We start from the raw sequence: 21,202 nt of genomic DNA, 5'->3' as shown, positions 1-21,202 counted from the left end.
CTCACTCACTTGGATCCTTTCTTTCATGTTCCTATTAATCTCACTGATTCACTGCAGTTTACTATAAAAATGTAACACCTACAAATAATGAACGAAAATAGAATAATAACATCTAATGGATGTTAAAACATTGACAAACTTCTATAGAGGTGTAGTGGAGAGTACATTCACCGGTTACTTCACAGCCTGGCATGGAAATACTGTACCAGAGTCCTTGAATGAAATGTATTTTGATAATAAATTTACTTTCAACTTTGAACAATGGTTCCAACAATGTCTACATCCTGCACCATCAAAGTTCCAAGTGAGCCAGATTATCAGAAAATTGTAGTTTTTATTGTAAATAGAACTGAACTATGATATTAATTCTTGTTCCCCTCCCCACAAATACTGTCTGACTTGTTAAACGTTGCCAGCATTTTCTATTTTTTTTTCAGAGAATCAAAATCAGGTTTATTACCACTGACCTATGTCGTGAACGTAGTTGTTTTGTGGCAGCAGTGCAGGGCAAGACATAAACATTACTATATTACATATGTTAGGTAAATAGTGCAAAAGAGGCAGTAGTGTTCACGAGTTCATGGACTATCCAGAAATCTGATGGCCGGGTGGGAAGAAGCAGTTACCAAAATGTTGAGTTACATTGAGGTCTTCAAGCTCCTGCACCACCCCTTTGATGATAGAAATGAGAAGAGGGTGTGTCCTGAATGATGAAGATTCATAATAATGGATGCTGCCTTCTTGCACCACTGCCTTTTAAAGATGTCCTTAATGGTGGAAACGATTGTGAATGCAGATGGCTGAGAGTACAACCGTCTGCAGACTCTTTCGATCTTGTACATTGAAGCCAACACAGCAGGAAGTGATGCAACCAGTCAGAATACTCTTCGTGGTACATCTGTTTAAATTTGCTAATAACATACCAAATCTCAACAAACTGCCAATGAAGCAGAGCTGCTGGTGTGCCTCCTTCATGACTGCATCAACGTGTTGGGCCCAGGACAGATCCTCTGAGTTGTTGATGCCCAAGAACTTGAAGGTCCTCACCCTTTCCACCACAGACCACTTGTGATGGGGATTGGTGTATGTTCTCCAGAGATCCATTATCAATCGAGGAACACTGTCTTCTTCAGTCATATCTATGTATGGTTTGAATGATAATTAAACTTGATTTGATTTGAATTCTTTTCTCTTGCTTGCCTTGCCAATTATGATTCTGCCAACAACAGTTGTGTCATCGGTGAATTTATAGATGGCCTTTGAGCTGTGCCTAGCCGCACAGTCATGGCCATAGAGACAGTAGAGCAATAGGCTAGCCAAGCATCCTTGAGCGTGTGTTGGTTATCCATGAGGAGGAGACGTTATTACCAATTTGCACTGACCATGGTCTCCCAATGAATAAGTCAAGGATCCAATTGCAGAGGAAGGTACAGAGGTCCAGGTTTTGAAGCTTGTTGATTAGTACTGAGTGGATGATGGAGTTAAGCTGTAATTGATGAACAGCAGCCTGACATAGGTATTGCTGTTGTCCAGGTGGTCCAAGGCCAAGTGGAGAGCTAATGAGATTGCAGACCTGCTGAGGTGGCAAGAAAATTGCAGTGGATCCCGGATCCTAGTCCTTGCTCAGGCAAGAGTTAATTCTAGGCAAGACCACCTTCTCAATGCATTTCACCACAATAGATGCGAGTGCTTTGGGGTGAGAGCAGCTGAGGCAGCTCACCCTACTTTTCCTGGGCACTGGTATGATTATGCTGTTTTGAAGCAGGTGAGAGAGGTTGAAAATATCCTTGAACATTCCAGCCAGTTGGTTGGCAAAGGTTCTCAGTATGCAATCAGATACACCATTGAGGCCAGGCGCCTTGTGAGTGTTCACCATCTTGAAGGAAATTCTGAAGTCAGTGTCCAAGATTCACACAAGTGTAGTTTAATTCTCCCTTTCAAAGTGTGCACAAAAGTGTTGAGCTCATTGGGGAGTAAAGCATCACAACTATTTATGCTGTTAGGCTTCTCCTTATGGGACGTAACAGCTTACAAGCCCTGTTGCAGCTGTCATGCATCTGGCTGAATCTCTAACCTCACACATCTAATGCCCTGGTTCATATTTTTACTGTTATGCTGTATTTCATTTTGGCAGCTCTGTAAGAGCAGTCTGTTCTGTTTTCATGCTATTTTGGGTTACTGTTGAAGATGAAGGATGTGGAGAAATGTGTGCCATAAAATTAAGATCATTGGATTAAGGGGAGGTTTCTCTGGTGAGGGACATGAAGGTTGGGCTTGGAGTTTTTGTTTGCGGGGAGATGAAGAGTGAAGGCGTTGGGGAGAAATGGTCATAGCATATGATACGGTGGAAGAACCAATTGTTCAAGATGGATTGAGAGCAACATTTGGAAGGTGGTGTGTGTTTTCACGTTGATCAAGGGCCCAGCGCGTGAGTGACAGAGAAGTTCAAGATGAGTTCCAACATACAACTGTGACTGTTTAATTAGAATGGGCCTATTTTCCTTTTGTTATTCTTTACTAACCCTTTAGTTAAGATTCATAAATATAATTCCTTTAATCGTGTACTGTTATTTCATGGCATTAATTTGTAACAGGGTAGCAAATGACACAGCATCCACACAAATTGGGGTCTGGAGTGAGATCGAGTGCACCCCAGTCTCATGAGTTTGGCGGGGCCAGAGGTTGTCTTCCCTAGACTTATGTAGCCAAGGAAACCAGGATGTTTCACACAGAATTGCCTTGGTGCTCCTACAATGGCCTTTAATGGTCATACCTGGACCTCCTGTAGGGCTTTCAGTCACTAGGCTTGAACACCACAGATCTAGCCCTCAGCAGACTGTGAATTTTCTGGTTAGTTCAGGGCTTCTGATTTGGGTATGTTTTTGTATGTTCTTGAAGGTACACATTCATATACACAGGTCTTGAAGTCGATTGATGACTGTGGTATATTCATTTAGATCCGAAGATGAATCCATGAGTATTCCAGTCCACCAACTCAAAGCAGTCCTGTAAACATTCTTCAACTTCCCTTGACCATATTTTCATGTCCTTACCACCGGTGCTGTGGTCCTCAGTCTCTACCTCGGTGATTGGACTTGCCAAAGTGCAGGCTTGGCATGGAATGACAAGCATTCTTGATGGTGGTGTCACAGTGACTAAGTGTGTTGGCTCCTCTGTTTGTTGGTGGTGGTTTGTCAGAGACTACTTCAGGCTGGCCTGACTGAAGTCCCCAGCAATGATCAGGAAGGCATCAGGATGCCCTGTCCTGTGCCTGTTGATCACCGTGCTCAGCTTCTCCAGTGCCAGTTGCAGTTGCTGTGGTATTTGAAATAAAAGGATCATTGACAAAGGGCTGGAGTTTTCCTGATGTCACCAAAAAGCACAAACACAAGGGTGATCTTAAAGGTTGGACTTTGGGCAGAATTCTGAGCTGATGGAGATCCATTTACAATAAATCAACTCTGTACCTGACAGAGCTAATTTGCTGCAGAAACCCTCACCCACCTGTAGACGAGCTTAAGCCAATACAGTCCTTTCTTCTCTTCATTCCAAACTCCTTTCACATGATGTCACACTAAATTCTGTTCTAACCCGCAGCATTCTCTGCTCCACTTTCAGCCCTCCGCTGGTTGACTTACATTAATACTCTGGGTTTTAAAATTCTTATACTTGATTTCAAATTCCTCTGTGATCACAACATACGTCAGTGATGTTCCATCTGATTCTGATGTTCCTGCTTTCCAGTACTTTAACCTTCAAAACAGCTCCAGTCCTCTAATTCTCAACTGTTCCTCATTTCACAAAATAACCTCCCAATTTGCTGTAATTTCTGCTGCTGAGGCACTGATATTTAGAATTCAGCCCTTAAACCTTTCTTTCTTTGTCAATTACGCTATGTGAGACAATCTTTAAAGACTGCTTTGTCAGTCATACCTTTGGTCATTCGCCTTAATTCTTCTTGTGTAGCCTGAAAACTTGTTTCTGTTTGAGAATGCCACTGCAAGCACCCCCAGAGTTGTTTTGAAGGATGACCTTTAAAGTTATTTTTGAAGGATTTAGAAGGATTTTAAAAAAATTCCCCCTTGGCCAAGACGTTTACATCAGATGTAACACATTAACAGGACAACCACATGGGATCATCAATTTGCATTTTCATTGGTAGTTAAGTTACTTGGCTGCTAGTGATAATACCACCAGAAAAAGAATGCTGGAAAAATTGTTCTGGGACATCTTGAAAGAAAGAAAATAAATTGCCTTGCCAGGGTAAACCCTTCACAGAGTTAACGGATCAATAAACAAAATATTTACCCCCTTTTACAGTGAAAAATACCAAATACTGTACATGGAAATAATTCAGAAGACGTGTAGCTCTGAATGTTGATGGTTGGGTTGAGTTGTCCTCTGATTTTTGGCAATTTGCTTGCAAGTGTTTTATCACCATGCGAAGAGCCACTGTCAGTGCACTGTTGATTGTGACCAACAACGCACTGATGGTGCCTCCTCACATGGTAACGAAACACTTGCCAAGTAAATTACCAAAATCAGAGGACACCTCAACCCAACCACTACTACACATCTTTTCAAGAGACTACTAGGAACTACATGCCTCACATTACTTAAAAAGATATATTTAAACTCATTATGTCACAGTAACTAATTGAAATAAGTTCTACTTCAAGGGATTGCCAGATTTCCTGTGCGTGTTATAGGTATTTTTGCTTTCTGACTCAAACTATGTATTTCCTGAAAATAATAAGTCTTAACTATCCTAGATAATGACAGACCTGTTGTGCAATTGCAACATCATTTTCAAGATAAAACCATTCTTTGTAAGTAATCATCTGAAATCTAATCAAACTATTTGGTGTTTTAGTTTTTTCTTCAACTCCCCATTGAGTTTGAGACCTAATTTGTGCACCCATTTTCACCCCCACAACAGCTCATGCATGTCTTTGAATTTACCTGTTCTGAACTACTACTTCTTGAGCTAATCTAAGATTCTAATGCCCAAGTCTTATCTTTAACTAAATATTGTTTGCATGGTAAGGCTGATATTTTGAATATTTCCTCCTTATTTACTAAACCATCCTTGGTTTCACCCACTCATCTCCAGCCCTATCATCCATCAAAATGCCTTCTCCTAATTCTTTTCTACTATTAATAGCTGTGAATTTCCATGCCAAGTCACCATGCTCTAAAATCTTGTCTTTATACAATCTCTCACCATCTGTTATTAAGGCACTCTGAACTTTTAATCGGCTGCGCAACTTTTATGTTGTACAGCATAGGGTCAATTTTCATTTGATAGTGCAATGCAGTTTGGGATGTTTTTATTGTGTTGAATACACCAAGTAAATAGTTCAATTTAATATGAGAGAATGTATACGATATAAAACCTGAATTTCTTACTCTTCACAGACATCCACAAAATAGAAGAAAAACCCCAAAAGAATGAATGACAGGAAAACGGAGAACCCCAAAGCCCCCTCCCATGCACAAGCTGCAGCAACCATCAACCCTCCCCCCTTGTTCCAGCAAAAAGCATCAGCCCCCCCACCACCCAAACAATAGCAAAGCCACTAAAGAGACCATAATCTAGAGTCCATCAAAAACCACCGCTCATCTCTCTCTCTCACTAACAAGGGAGAGGGAGGTACCACTCCTCCTTCAGTGAGAGGGGAGGCCAACAGCTTGCTGTTTCGATGTTACAGTCTGCCTGAAAGTTGGTATATCCGTAAAATTAGGTTACCAGTGGCTGCGGATGAGTTTCCTGTGATGATGGATGTCACCAACAGAATCTAACTTCTGCACTAACTACCATTGCCACATTCAGAGGTAGAGCTCTTAGTGTTGAGTTCACCATGGGCATCAGGATAACTGAGCAGGGCTGAAAGAAAGCTGGAGCTTGAATCATCTCTGTACTCAAAATTGCATGGTTGAGAACAAAAATGATGAATATTACACAGAGTCTTAGAGCACAAAAGCAGACTTTGGTCCAATATCCAGGCTAATATCAAGTACCCATCTACCAGCACTTGGCATCCAGCTGGCTGTGCCATGGCTATTCTGGTGCTTGTCCAAGCAACACACACAAAATGCTGGAGGTACTCAAGCAGGCCAGGCAGCATCTATGGAAATGAATAAACAGTCAATTTTTTGGGCTGAGACCCTTCAGCAGGACTGGAGAAAAAAAGATGAGGAGTAGGGTTAAAAGGTGAGGGGGTGGAGGGGAGGAAGAAACACAGGTTTTAGGTGAAACCGGGAGGAGGGGTGAAGTAAAGAGATGGGAAGTTGATTGGTGAAAGAGTTACAGGGCTGGAGAAGGGGGAATCTAATAGAAGAGGACATAAGGTCATGGAAGAAAGAAAAGGGGGAGGAGCACCAGAGGGAGGTGATGGGCAGGGAAGATGAGAGAGGGAAAGGGGGATGGGGCTGGTGAAGGCGTTGCTCTTCCAACCTGAGCATGGCCTCATCGCGATAGTAGAGGCCATGGATAGACATATCAGAATGGGACAGGAAGTGAAATTAAAATGGGTGGCTACTGGGAGATCCCAGTTTTTCTGGAGGACTAGGTGCTCAGCAAAGCAGTCTCCCAATCTACGCTGGGTCTCACCGATATACAGAAGGCCACAGCGGGAGCTCCAGACACAGTATATGACCCCAATGGACTCACAGGTGAAGTACCACCTCACCTGGCAGGATTGTTTGGGGCACTGAATGGTAGTGAGGGAGGAGGTATGGCACTTGTTTCACTTGCAAGGGTAAGTGCCAGGAGGGAGATCAGTGGGGAAGGATGAATGGGCAAGGGAGTCACATAGGGACCGATTTTTGCGGAAAGCAAAAAGTGTGGGTGGGATCCCATAGAAGATGCCAGAAGTTGCGGAGAATTATGTGCTGGACGTGGAGGCTGGTAGGGTGGTAGGTGAGAACAAGGGGAACCCTAGGTTGGCGGGAGGATGGGGTGCGAGGCACACTCAGGCCCCTCTACTGCCCCAATGAGGCCACACTTAGGTTGGAGGAAACACACTTTATATTCCGTCAGGGTAGCCTCCAACCTGATGGCACGAACATCCATTTCTTGAACTTCTGGTAATGGGCACCATCCCCCATCCCTCTCTCACCTTATCTCCTTACCTGCCCCTCACCTCCCTCTGGTGCTCCTCCCCTTTAACTTCTTCCATCGCCGTCCGTCCTCTCCCATCAGACTCCCCTTCTCCAGCCCTGTATCTCTTTCACCAATCGACTTCCCAGCTCTTTACCTCACCCCGCCCCCTTTCCGGTTTCTCCTCTCACCTGTTCTTTCTCCCTCCCCTCCCCCTACCTTTCAACTCTACTCTTTAGGATTTTTTTCTCCAATCCCGCTGATGGGTCGCGGCCTGAAATGTTGACTGCACTTTTTTCCCATAGATGCTGCCTGGTGCCGAGTTCCTCCAGCACGCTGTGTGTGGATTTCCAGCATTTGCAGATTTTCTCTCTTGCTGGTGCTCGTCCAGCTGCTTCTTAAATATTGTAAGAGTCTCTGCCTTTGGCCCCATAATTTCAAACTCAGTGTAGCAACAGAGATCATACAAAACTTGTTGGTGTGTTTCCCTGAGCGATGCAAGATCTCGGAGATACCAAATGTACTGAACTGGGAGTGTAACTGGTGGACAAATTTCACGACATATGTCAACGATCATAAACTTCAATCTGAATCAAAGGATGGCAGCTGCACGTGTCCCTCCTAAACCGCAGCATCTAATTACAGTAAAACTATTCATATTTCCAAACAAAACGTTATTACTGACGTGCATAAACAATTCTGCGCCCCGACCTGCGGTCCATAAGTTGCACTGGCGTGCAGTTCGGCTGGAGGTGGGTGGTTGTTTCGAATGGCACGGCCCAGGGGCAAGTTCCACCTCCAGCGCCCGTCTTCCCTCCCTCTCTCCCCGCATTCCCAATGGTGTGACGAGCTCGCTGGCAACCCCATTGGCTGAGGCGCCGAGCCACTTTTCTCCATTTATGGACTGATTGGCACTCGCTCAGAGAGCCATTCAAAACGATCCTGTAGCGGCGAAGCTCACCCAGAGCCGCAGCACTGATTCGGCAGGAGCATAGTGTCTCCGCTCCCTGCTCCCTGCTCCCTGCTCCCCTTGGCAAACATGGACTCTTCTCCACTCTACTGATGCTTTCAATGCCAGTTTCAACTGTAGATGGAGTTCCGCGCTCTCTCCCAGACACCGGATCGCCGGTAAAGAAGCGCACAGCATCTGACACGGCCCCGAACAGTATAGCTCTCCCTCGGACATAAATCCCAGCCGATAACATGGTAAGTCTTACAACATAAATATTGGCGTCAGTGGGTGGGTCTGCTTCCACAGCTGTTCTGCATCCAGAACACCGTGCCCAGACTTCAGACCCCGGGATGGAGTTACTCAGATTGCCGGGAAGCTGGAGCAGGAATGCGCTGCGCTCCGCATTCACTGACTGGGAAGTGAGAGCGGCGAGAGCGCCCCCCTGTGCGGTGGACGAGGTCTCCGTTCGTTCCCGGAAGCGCAGTCTGTACCCCTGGGACACAAGGGCTCACACTCGCCAAGCTCTTGGCGGATAAGAGACTGGTCGCCCTAGTGATCTTAACAGATGTGCCTCCATTCAAATAATAAAGTAAAACAAAGTCTTAAAATTTCCTCTATCCTTTTGGCCTCGTTTAGCGATGCTTATTTTGTTGACTGATAAGAGGTTTCCAACCCAGTGTTTCGCTTTATTTAGTACTTTTATGTTTACATTCTTGTCTGCTTTGGGGCCAAACAGACTGAAATGCCAAACGATTATGTGCCATGTAGTCTATACACTGAAAAATAGACATGCATAGAAGCAGAAGATGTTGGAAATACTCAACTGCTGCCAAAGACGTGCGGGTTCACCCCCTGTAAATTGCCCCATGTTTATGAGTGGGTGATAGAACAGGTGGGGGTGGGTGAGGTGGTGCTTGGTGATCGGCCCAGATTTGGTGGGCCGAAATACCTTTTTACTTGCTGTATGACTAGGTCAGAAAATTAAAGAATCGCGAAAGATCTTCGATCGGTGATTTCAATCTGTTTCTCTCCGGCATTTTGCTTCACTTGTTGAGCATTGTAGGTTTTCATTCTGATTTGCAGCACCTGCATTAAAAATGACGATACATAACTTTGTTTTCAAACGCCATACCCAGTAAATAATTATCGAAATTCACATCGGGCAAGAAAGTTTTTGTAATGATTGTGTTAGTTAGACCGTGCGCGTGTGTCGTAAAGGATATTATATCGATACAATTCCAGTTCGTAAGAGAATGGTCTAATTGTTTCCGATTACTAGGATAGGCTTGAGAGCGAGAATCAAGTGTCCTTGAATAGGGAATATATTTACCTTTTTGATTTGAAAATGGATGGGTCCAGTAATTGAAGAAACAATATAGATGTGAGATTTTCGTGGAATACAGTCTTGACGGTAGAGTTTAAGTCCTCGTCTACGTGATCATCTGATAACCAGTAACATTGGTTTGTTGGGTGATACTCATTGCTTCTGCCAGTCTTTCATTGTTGACCTTGTGGTTGAACTGCAGGATACTGCTGACTGTTTCTACAAACACCTATCTGTGGATTGTCTTAAAGCTTCACTACTTAAGTTCAATACATCTGTCTGTGGAAAAACAACCGTCATCATTGCATATGTATGAATGGTGTATATGCATGCATAATATGCATATGTGTAACTAATGAGAAATAAATGCAATAATTTATTTCAGAAAATGCATGGTTACTAATGAATATGCATTAACAGGGCATGTTATTTTTGTATCCAATCCAGATCTACAAAGTTTCTTTTTTATAATGTTACTACAGTGTTAATAAGAAAGTAAACCTGCTAATTGGAAAAGTAAACAACAACATGAGAAATGGGAACATGAGTAGGCATCTCATCTTTCAAGCCCGTCCTCCTATTCATCAAGATTCTCCTTCAGCTCCACTTTCCTGCACTATTTCCAATTCCTTTGATATCCAGACTTACCTGTCTTGAGTGAGCTCATTGATTGAGTTCCCACATCCCTCCTTGGTAGAGAAAGCCAAAGATTCATAATTCTATTACGGAGGAATTTCCTCCTCATTTCAGTTTTAAATAACCTCCCCAGGTTCTTGTTTCCCTTGGGTGAAGAGTCATCTTCCCTGCATCCATTCTGTGGAGTCTCCTAACAATTTTGTAAGTTTCACCTCTTGTTTTACTAATCTGTAGAGAATCCTGGTTTAGACTATTGGATCTGTTCTCATAGGCAAACCAGCTCCCTGCAAGGAGTCTAATGAATTACATCTAGAGCAAGTGCAGCTGGGTGGTTCTTGTTCATGACTGACATGAGTCAATCATGCCATGCAATATTATGCAGATGGAGCATAGTGACCTTTGCTGGATTTCCAAACTTTATGGGCATTCAGGAAGGACAGTGTCTAAAGCTTCATCTGTAGCAAGGATTCCTAACCTAGGGTTCACACCTCCTTGATTAATGGTAGGGGTCTATGGCATAAAAAAGTTTGGGAACCTCTGCTCCATGGCAAATATATTCTTTTTAGTTAAGGAGACCACTTCAGATTCAGTTTCTTTGAAGTGCTCTCAAACTGCAGTAAGATGTCTTTGCTTCTATACTCAAATCCTCTTGCAATAAGGGACAATGTACAATTTGCCTTTCTAATTCCTTGCTGCAACTGCATGTCGGATCTCAGTATAGGTATCTCTGTTTCTTTGAGCACTGGCATTTGGCAATTTGTTACCATAAAATCATCTTGTTATGCATTGTTTAACTTTTGGGAAGGTTCGATTGTCACAAAGACTTTAGATTAGATATGAGAACACTCAGTCCTCGTTTATTGTCATTTAGAAATGCATACATGCATTAAGAAATGATACAATGTTCCTCCAGATTGATATCACAGAAAAACAGGACAAACCAAAGACTTAACACTGACAGAACCACATAATTATAACATATAGTTACAGCAGTGCAAAGCAATACCATAATTTGATAAAGAACGGATCATGGGTACGGTAAAAAAAAGTCTCAAGTCCCAGTCAACTCCCTGGTCTCCGATAGCAGGCGGCAAAAGGGAGAAACTCCCTGCCATAAACCTCCAGGCACCTGCCGATGCATTGGAAGCACCCGACCACAGCCGACACTGAGTCTCTCCATCCATAAACTTCGAGCCTCTGACCAGCCCCTCTGATACAGCCTCCTGAGCGCCTTCAACATCCCCCGGCCGCCGAAACAAGCAAAGCCGAAGATTCGGGGCCTTCTGCTCTGGAGATTTCGGACCACACAGTAGCAGCGGCAGCAAAGCGGGCATTTCAGAAGTTTCTCCAGATGTTCCTCCGTACTCTCACGTCTGTCTCCATCAAATCAGAATTGTGCACGGTCCCCTACTTGACAGATTACAGATATCATTCACCGGAGAGGCCACGTGCTCTGCGTCGCGCCGCCATCTTCTCCTCCTCCATCTTCTGCTTAATTTACTGATAAAATGAGTGGAGGCACATGTGGAGGGAGTTTAAATTCAATCATTCATCAAAGTCTGTGTTGCAAATTTCATGCAGTTCCTATGCAGAAGTAAGTCAGTTGATTTCTTAGATGCTCAGCAACTCGGTTCAGTTCATTTGCATTTCCTACAGAACTGTTCAACTTTAATAGTAGTTATTTAAGTTACAGATTTAATGTAGCTCTGAAATACTTACTCTGTGTGCTGAGATCCAAAAGTTCCATTTTGACATACAAGAGCAGCAGTCAATGGTTAACTGTAAAATATCATCTTTGAGTACATGTTAGCTCAACTTAAAATGGAAGCCTGTGCATTTGTTGTTTCTGTAAGTGTGCCAGCACATGTGGCATCATGATTTGCTACAGTAGAATATTGTTCAAAAGCGTTTTAGGTGGAAGCCAATGAAAGTAATGATGGAATGGTCAAGTGGTCCACCATGATGTGCCAATGAATAGATATGCATGAACATGCAACTGTACCTCCGGATACAGTTGGTTCCTGACTGGCATTCTAATTGGCTGTGTCAATATCTAGTATGGGGGTGGGGGCAGGCTACTGCACAGGATGAAAGTAAGCTGCAGAGAGTTGTAGACGGTCAGCTCCATTATGGGCACTAGCCTCTAGTATCCAGGAGCGATGCCTCAGAAAGGTGGCATCCATCAGAAAGGACCCCCATGACCCAGAACATGCCCTCTTCTCATTGATACCATCAGCAAGAGGATACATGAGCCTAAAGACACACACTCAATGATTGAGGAACAGCTTCTTCCCCTCTGCCTTCTGATTTCTGAATGGACTTTGAACCCATGAACACTACCTCACTACTTTTTATTTTTATTTTTGTGATACTTGTTTAACTATTTTTATATATACTGTATATACATATGCTTATAGTCATTCAGTTATTCTCTATTATTATGTTTTGCAATGTACTGCTGCCAAAAAAACAACAAATTTCAGGACATATGCCAGTGATATTAAACCCGATTCTGATGTTAACTGTGAACTGAAGTGGTCAGCGTTTGCAAAACACCTTGGGGAGGGAGAGGAAAGAATCTCTGCAGGGGCCAGACAGAAGTTCCAAATTATTCAGATAGCCGACTAGGCCATTCATGAACCAGAAGGAGTAACCTGCCCATTGGCTGCTCCAAGGACATGCCCATTAAGTAGAGAAAACCTGCTGCTTAAAAATAGAGATAAAGGTGCTTCCTAATAAGCATGATGTAAGTAGTCAGTGAATGGCCAAGACTGGCAAGATCTCAGATGCTTTACTTTACTCAGTCAGCGCTATGTTGATCAGGATTACATGCTAGACAATGTGTAGCTGGGTGGTGTTTGCTCTTGACTGACATGTAGTGACCTATGCTGGAATTCCAAACTCTATGGGCATTCGGAAAGGACAAAATTGAGTGTGTTTGATGTATCAACAGATGTCAGGTCTACTCCTATGTTCGCAGAGCTTGCAAATAATATGTTGGTGTCATGCTGCAAGGCACCCACCAGCTGCGGAATTATACTCTGCAAAGAACTCATACCTTCAGTGAAGATGGCAGAAATTGTTTAATCAAAATAAATAACAAATTCTTCAATCTTCATTTTTTTTAAAAAAAAGTTAAATAAATCTGTATTCTTGGAGATCTGATCCAGCCATCTCAGAGGATTTATTTTAAACTGATGGTAATGAAAACTATATCTCAATTACATGCAATCTATTCAAGTGTAATATCTGTTTTGTGCAGAAATTTAATTTTTATGGCTGTAGTAGATTATTAACCAAGACTGTTTAAGGAACAGTATCTTATTTTTGGCGCCTTTTTCTTTGCCCCCAAGAACTCTTTACTTTACTCTCTGGAATGTAATGAGTTTCTGGATTCTTTCAAAATGTGTATATTATTTTGCCCTCATAAACTTGCTCAAAGTAAAAGTGTAATAATAAATATGTAACATCCAACTTTGCTATTGCACTTTAAATGGTTTGCAAGGTTTAGACCGGGGTTCCCAACCTGCGGTCCATGGCATAAGAAAGGTTGGGAACCCTGGGTTTAGATCAAAAAGTTCTTGATGAACTTGGCTTAGTTTACGAAACAGATTTAAAGATTTGCATTACAGCTTGCAGATGCCAAAGATAGATTCACATAAAGGTTGCTTCATTCCCCAATGTAAGCAAATGAGCTGAATTTGTGTAGAGCCTTTTGCAGCCACAAGACATTCCTGAAATAGTGAAGTAGAGAGATCTTACAATAATGTCAATGTTGTTCAAGTAATAATTATTTTTGAAGCATTTTGGAAGATTCCTCAGAGACACAAAAGGAAGTTTGCTCCATTAATTATTTTCTGTACATTTTTACTTGCTCTATCAGTCTTTCTTATTGAAGAAAACTAATATTTGCATTGTAGTGCTTTGTCTTCTAGTGGTTACACATGGCATTGAAAAGAGCCATTCTTCACCAGCAAGATCCCCAGAGTGGTCTTGAAGTGAATGATCCACCCACACATATGATTCCTTTTTAGATGAAGGACGAGAAGTGGCCTAAACACAAGGAAAGATCTCTGTGCTTCTTCAATTAGTGGGTCGGAACTTAGTACATATTCTTATGATAGCTGAAAAGAGTTTACATCTAATCTTAGAAACCAGACTTTAACAAAGTATCATTGAGCCAGTGCTACACCCAAATGTTACCCTGAATATTTCGCTGAAACACTATGTACTCACAGCCTTCTGATCCATTGAAAAAAGAACTCCCTGCAAGGCTAAGTTGATAACCATGAACTTCATTTTGGATTAAGGCCCATGTATCTTTTTCTTTCTGTATTAGACACCAATATTGAAAATGTTACCAAGTTGATGTCCCATTGCTGTCCAAAAAACAGAGACAGTAGAATCAGTCATCGATCATGCACCACTTGTTCGGATAACAGTATCTTTTTCACATCAGGGAGGGACTTTCACAAAAAGCACACACATTGGTCTCACAGTGGTTGTCTTTTGCAGTTTTTGCTTTGCTTAGGCTGGGCCTGATCACAATAGCCGATGTTGCAGGTTATGTTTCATCACCAAGAACAGTGCAGTAATTGGCTTCTTATAAACTACTTCTGCTCTTCTTGTTCCTGTTTTCTCTGGTGCTCTGATCATTTTGGTTGTTTATTGGAATGTTTTCTGTTGGAACAGGTCATACAGATATTTGGCCTTGCTTTATTCGCAGTGTGTGCTTCAGGATGGTTCAATAGGCTATATTCAACACTTTGCGCTGCTTTTGAGGAAGATGGGCCCTTGTAAACTGCGAGAGTCAATGAAAATGTGGTTGGTACAGGAGAGTGGCTCTGTGCTAAAAGATCCGCCAAGATTACGTTGAATGGCAAAGCAGGCATGAGCAAAGGGATGGCCCTCTAGTTTATATTTTATGTTCTAAGTATAACTAAATAATTGAATGCCACAGTTTGATACAACATTTACACAGTCATTAAAGCAGAACACTGATCTATGTAAAATCTATTTGTGTGTAGTTACTGGTGGGCACGTCCATGTGTTAGAATTGCTCATCCTAGTATTGCTTGTTTTGGTTCCTGCCCCAGCTTAAACTGGGCTCTATGATTTCTTCAGTGATTACACTTCGTGTATTTTTACTGAACTGTTTAAAAACCATTGTTTTCCCTTGTGTAATGTTTCAAGAGTGTTTCTAAGAATTGTTAAGAGTATATTTATAAAATATACACTCAACTGTTACCATTTGTGTGATAGTTTGCTTGAATTATACCCAAATTCAATTCCATTTTTAAAGAAAAATAATGAACATTACAGAGATCTCTTTGAATAGCGTCTTTTTAAAATCCCTCTAGGAACTGTATATCACATGTTCATCTAAAGGAGAATTTTGACAAAATATGGAAAGAAAAACTTCCATTGGAGGAACAACACCTTATATTCCGTCTGAGTAGCCTCCAACCTGATGGCATGAACATTGCCTCCTCAAACTTCCGCTAATGCCCCACCTCCCCCTCATACCCCATCTGTTATTTATATACACACATTCTTTTTCTCTCTCTCCTTTTTTTCCCTCTGTCCCCCTCACTATACCCCTTGCCCATCCTCTGGGTTTTCCCCCCCTCCCCCTTTTCTTTCTACCTAGGCCTCCTATCCCATGATCCTCTCGTATCCCTTTTGCCAATCAACTGTCCAGCTCTTGGCTTCCTCCTTCCCCCTTCTGTCTCCTATCATTTTCGATCTCCCCCTCCACCTCCCACTTTCAAATCTCTTACTAGCTCTTCTTCTTTTAGTCCTGACGAGGGGTCTCGGCCCAAAACATCAACTGTACCTCTTCCTAGAGATGCTGCCTGGCCTGCTGCTTTCACCAGCAACTTTTATGTGTGTTGCTTGAAATTCCAGCATCTGCAGATTTCCTCGTGTTTGCAATTGTATCTTTCATTTCATATTCCATTCAGGACATCCCACAAAGGATCCTGAACATCTGGGACAGACCATCTTCTTGTTACTGCCTTCAAGGAGCCTGGAGGCACACAGTGAACGATTCAAAAACAGCTTCGACCCTCCACCATCAGATTTCTGTCCAGTCTATGAACATGAGCACCACCTTTCTTCCCTTTATTTCCTTCATTTATTTGTTTGTTTGTTTGTAATTTATAGTAATTTCATGTCAAGATGATAAATCTGATTAAGCAGCCATTCACAATGGCATTATGATGAAGATCAGATAAACTGTTGTGCAAATGATGTTTTAAGGCTCCAGGATAAAAGAAACGATAATAGAAACATAGAAACATAGAAAATAGGTGCAGGAGTAGGCCATTCGGCCCTTCGAGCCTGCACCGCCATTTATTATGATCATGGCTGATCATCCAACTCAGAACCCAGCCTTCCCTCCATACCCCCTGACCCCTGTAGCCACAAGGGCCATATCTAACTTCCTTTTAAACATAGCTAATGAACTGGCCTCAACAGTTTGCTGTGGCAGAGAATTCCACAGATTCACCACTCTCTGTGTGAAGAAGTTTTTCCTAACCTCGGTCCTAAAAGGCTTCCCCTCTATCCTCAAACTGTGACCCCTCGTTCTAGACCTCCCCAACATCGGGAACAATCTTCCCGCATCTAGCCTGTCCAATCCCTTTAGGATCTTATACGTTTCAATCAGATCCCCCCTCAATCTTCTAAATTCCAACGAGTACAAGCCCAGTTCATCCAGTCTTTCTTCATATGAAAGACCTGCCATCCCAGGAATCAATCTGGTGAACCTTCTTTGTACTCCCTCTATGGCAAAGATGTCTTTCCTCAGATTAGGGGACCAAAACTGCACACAATACTCCAGGTGTGGTCTCACCAAGGCCTTGTACAACTGCAGTAGTACCTCCCTGCTCCTGTACTCGAATCCTCTTGCTATAAATGCCAGCATACCGTTCGCCTTTTTCACCGCCTGCTGTACCTGCATGCCCACTTTCAATGACTGGTGTATAATGACACCCAGGTCTCGTTGCACCTCCCCTTTTCCTAATCGGCCACCATTCAGATAATAATCTGTTTTCCTATTTTTGCCACCAAAGTGGATAACTTCACATTTATCCACATTAAATTGCATCTTTGTTCTTCTTCCAAATAGTGTTGAGGGATCTTCATAGCCATTTGGCAGTGCATTTTAACATTTAATGACTCATCCTGAAAAGAGGATCATCTCTCAAAACTGTCTTGGAGGGTCAGCTTAGATTTTTATACTTAAGACTGAGGCTCTGGAGTGAGACTTGAACCTGTGACCCTTTGACTCCAAGGTGAAAGGGATACCAATTGTCACAGACGGATAGAGTCCCACTCAGCGTAAGACCATGTGGTGGCCAGTTTGCAACAAACATTCTCTGTTCAAGTAATTAATGCACAGGTATCCTCAACTCCTTAGCAGTGAAGTGAAACAAATCTTTTTGAACCACAAGGAACCAGCCATGAACCAAAATGGGACAAAGTGGGTGCTTGGCTATCATCATCAGATTTGTTCCATATAATTTATCCAATGCTGCAAGGAGTTCTCGTGAGCCCAACATATTTGTGGAGTTGCTCTCGTGTTGGGGAAGATAAAGCGCCGAGCAAGTGACGAAGCTTTGTTCGCTGGCCTTTGGTAATCTCAGCTAAGGTGCGAAAGGAGTACCACAGCCATTCCTCTCTACCCATCAGTTTAATTTGGAAAGTAGGACAGATCAGTCACGATAAAAAGTGTATCATGATCAACTCCGGTGTCCACTGATCCATGCAGTTCGGATAAAATTACAAATGTGTACGTATTCTGAAGTTAGCATCAATAACCCACTGGCTTTAGCTGGAGGAAAGAATCTTACTTAGAAATGCTGAATAACATTAATATAACATAAGAATAATTGTGTATAGATAGATAAATCAATAAATTTATTATTGCCTCTTTCTCATAGTTCGGAGAGTTTTCCACCAAGTTAAATCAGGTAAGTGATTTATTGGATATTACGTAGTGTCAGAGGATCCTGATCCTACTGTGAAGCTGAGAGTGGTGAAAATTGTTAATATCATAGAAAATGCATTAGTTTTCATTAAAAACTCAGTAGTGCCATGTGTATATGACAAAACAATGGTCATTAATGCTAAATGGAATGTACATCAATTATATATTGATTGAAGTCGTAGGACTAATGCCTATTCATCAGTTTTCAGATGTCATGTTCAGAAATGTTAAGAATTGAGTTAAACCAGCCAGTGACTCTTTTCCTTTCTGACCTCTGCTTTTGGAGAGATATCTCTCACCAGCAACCTCTGGTAGACCGCTGATACGTGTGTTGTACCTGAGCAGAAACGCAAAGACAGAGAGAACAGGAAGAGGAGCAGGACTATTTGACGAAGTCTGCTCCACCACTTGTGACCTACCATCCAAATTCTGTGCCCTGTTTGAGGTTTCTGTCCATATTCCTTAATCCCTCTGGCCCTAAGAACTGTATCCAACTCCTTGTATATATTTTATGATCTTAACAACTTCCTGTGGTTGAGAATTCCAGAGGCTTGGCCTTTATCTTCTTTATACTGTGTCCCACACCCCCCCGGTTCTCAACTCCCTAGTCACTGGAACATCCTTCCTGCTTTAAACTGGCCAGCTGGGTTTGAGGTATGGTCATGATACAGGTTTTGCATCTCATCCACTGTTAGCTAGTGGAGTATAGACTTCCCTTATGCCAGATTCAAGGCCAGGCACTGAATCCAAATTTGCCAAGCTGCTGTTGTGTCAATACTAAATTACACTGTTTCACTTGCACTGCAGTTCATAATATATTTAATCTTCTAAAATGTTTGTTCCTGGTGTTTAACATAGCTGTTAGTCATCATAAATTTGTATAAGGCATTGGTAAAGCCAAATCTGGAGTATTGTGTACAGTTCTGGTCACCGAATTATAGGAAGGATGTCAGTAAAATTGAGAGAGTACAGAGGAGGTTTACTAAAATGTTGCCTGGGTTTCATCTCCTAAGTTACAGAGAAAGGTTGAACAAGTTAGGTCTTTATTCTTTGGAGCGTAGAAGGTTGAGGGGAGACTTGATAGAAGAGTTTAAAATTATGAGGAGGATTGATAGAGTTGACGTGGTTAGACTTTTTCTATTGAGAGAGGGGAAGATTCAAACAAGAGGGCATGGGTTGAGAATTAGAGGACGAAAGTTTAAGAGTAACATGAGGAGGAGCTTCTTTACTCAGAGAGTGGTAGCTGTGTGGAATGAGCTTCCAGCAGAAGTGGTTGAGGTTGATTCTATGTTGTCGTTTAAAGTTAAATTGGATAGCTATATGGACAGGAAAGGAATGGAGGGTTATGGGCTGAGTGCAGGTCAATGGGAATAGGATAGGGTAAGAGTTCAGCACAGACTAGAAGGGCCGAGATGGCCTGTTTCCGTGCTGTATTTGTTATATGGTTATAAAGTAGAAATTGTATGAGCAATGTGGAAACACAAACGAGAAAATGTGTAGATACTGGAACACCATGTAACACACACAAAATGCTGGAGGAACTCAGCAGGCCAGGCAACATCTATGGAACAAAGGACAGTCGATGTTTCTGGCTGGAACCCTTCAGCAAGACTGGAGATAAGAAGATCAGGACTCAGAATTAGTGGATGGGTGTAGGGGGAGGGAGAAACACAAGGTGATATGTGAAACCAGGAGGGGGAAAGGTGAAGTAAAGTGCTGGGAAGTTGATCAGTGATGGAGATACAGGACTGGAGAAGGGTAAATCTCATAGTAGAGGACAGAAGGCCATGGAAGTAAGAAAAAGGGGAGGAGCATCAGAGGGAGGTGGTGATAAGGTGAGAGAGGGGAAAAGGGATGGGGAATGGGGGGGGGGCTTTACTGGAAGTTCGAGAAATCAATGTTCATGCCATCAGGTGGTGGGGGGGGGGCTACCCAGACGGAATATAAGGTGTTGTTCCTCCAACCTGAGTGTGGACGGTCAGTTAGTTCCGTGCTTATATTTGTGGACATTTTTAAATGTACAGGATTGTTTTAATACAATATGGTCAATTCAGTTTGCTTTTAACAAACAAAAAGTTGAGAATATAAAAGCCAGGATTAATACCATCTGATGGGTCAGAGTTTGGAAGAGTGGAATTTAACTGCAGTGAGTTTTGCAGAGCTGAAAATTCCCACCCCTCATCTCTTACCCCATCCCACAACACTTGACACATTGCTTCTCTTCAGGGGCCGTGGAAATGTGAAGTTGTCTTCAAATGGACAGACCACCTATATCCTATGTGTGTGACTCAGCATATTGTCTTGTATGATTCCGATTATTATTATTTTAACTGTAATTAGAATCAGAATCAGGTTTATTATCACTGGCATGTGTCGTGAAATTTGTTAACTTAGCAGCAGTTCAATGTAATACATAATATGGAAGAAAAAAATAATAAGTAAATCAATTGCAGTATACGTATACTGAATAGATTAAAAATCGTGTAAAAAAAAAATCCCAGAAATAATATATATTAAAAAAGTGAGGTAGCGTTCAAGGGTTCAATGTCCATGTAGGAATCAGATGGCAGTGAGGAAGAAGCTGTTCCTGAATCGCTGAGTCTGTGCCTCGTATCTGATAGGAACAGTGAGAAAAGGGCAAGCCCTGGGTGCTGGAAGTCCTTAATAATGGATGTTCCCTAAAGATGTCCTGGGTACTTTGTAGGCTAATACCCAAGATGGAGATGTCTAAATTTACAACCCTCTGCAGTTTCTTCCGGACCAGTGCAGTAGACCCCCTCATACCATACAGTGATGCAGCCTGTCAGAATGCTCGCTACAGTACATCTAGAGAGGTTTCTGAGTGTATTTGTTGACATACCAGATCTCTTCAAACTCCTAATGGAGTATAGTCGCTATCTTGCCTTCCTTTTAACTGCATCGATATGTTGGGACCAGATTAGGTCCTCGGATATCATGACAGAAAGGAACTTGAAGATGCTCACTCTCTCCACTTCTGATCCCTCTATGAAGATTGGTATGTGTTCCTTTGTCTTGCCCTTCCTGAAGTCCACAATCAGCTCTTTCATCTTACGTTGAGTGCTAAGTTGTTGCTGTGACACCACTCCACTAGTTGGCATGTCTCACTCCTGTACGCCCTCTTGTCACCACCTGAGATGCTACCAACAATGATTGTATCATCAGAAAATTTAAAGA

The 21,202-nt window shown here is 42.4% G+C and overlaps 1 protein-coding gene and 1 long non-coding RNA gene across 2 annotated transcripts in view; one reads left to right on the top strand and one right to left on the bottom strand.

The window, feature by feature from the left end:
- Nucleotides 1-7,876, bottom strand: part of LOC134355960 (uncharacterized) — a 56,845-nt gene extending 48,969 nt beyond the window's left edge. Inside the window, exon 1 of the long non-coding RNA XR_010020232.1 lies at nucleotides 7,788-7,876. This is a non-coding gene — a long non-coding RNA (uncharacterized LOC134355960). The remainder of the gene's footprint in view (nucleotides 1-7,787) is intronic.
- A 158-nt stretch (nucleotides 7,877-8,034) lies between these two features.
- myo1ea (myosin IEa) overlaps nucleotides 8,035-21,202 on the top strand; it is a 241,425-nt gene continuing 228,257 nt past the window's right edge. Inside the window, exon 1 of the mRNA XM_063065755.1 lies at nucleotides 8,035-8,308. Within this exon, the coding sequence (XP_062921825.1) occupies nucleotides 8,306-8,308 (3 nt within the window). The 5' untranslated portion in view covers nucleotides 8,035-8,305. The remainder of the gene's footprint in view (nucleotides 8,309-21,202) is intronic.

This window comes from Mobula hypostoma, chromosome 13, assembly GCF_963921235.1.
Source record: "Mobula hypostoma chromosome 13, sMobHyp1.1, whole genome shotgun sequence".
NCBI lineage: Eukaryota > Metazoa > Chordata > Chondrichthyes > Myliobatiformes > Myliobatidae > Mobula > Mobula hypostoma.
Note: the sequence above shows the minus strand (reverse complement) of the source record. Positions and strands in the feature narration are given on the sequence as shown.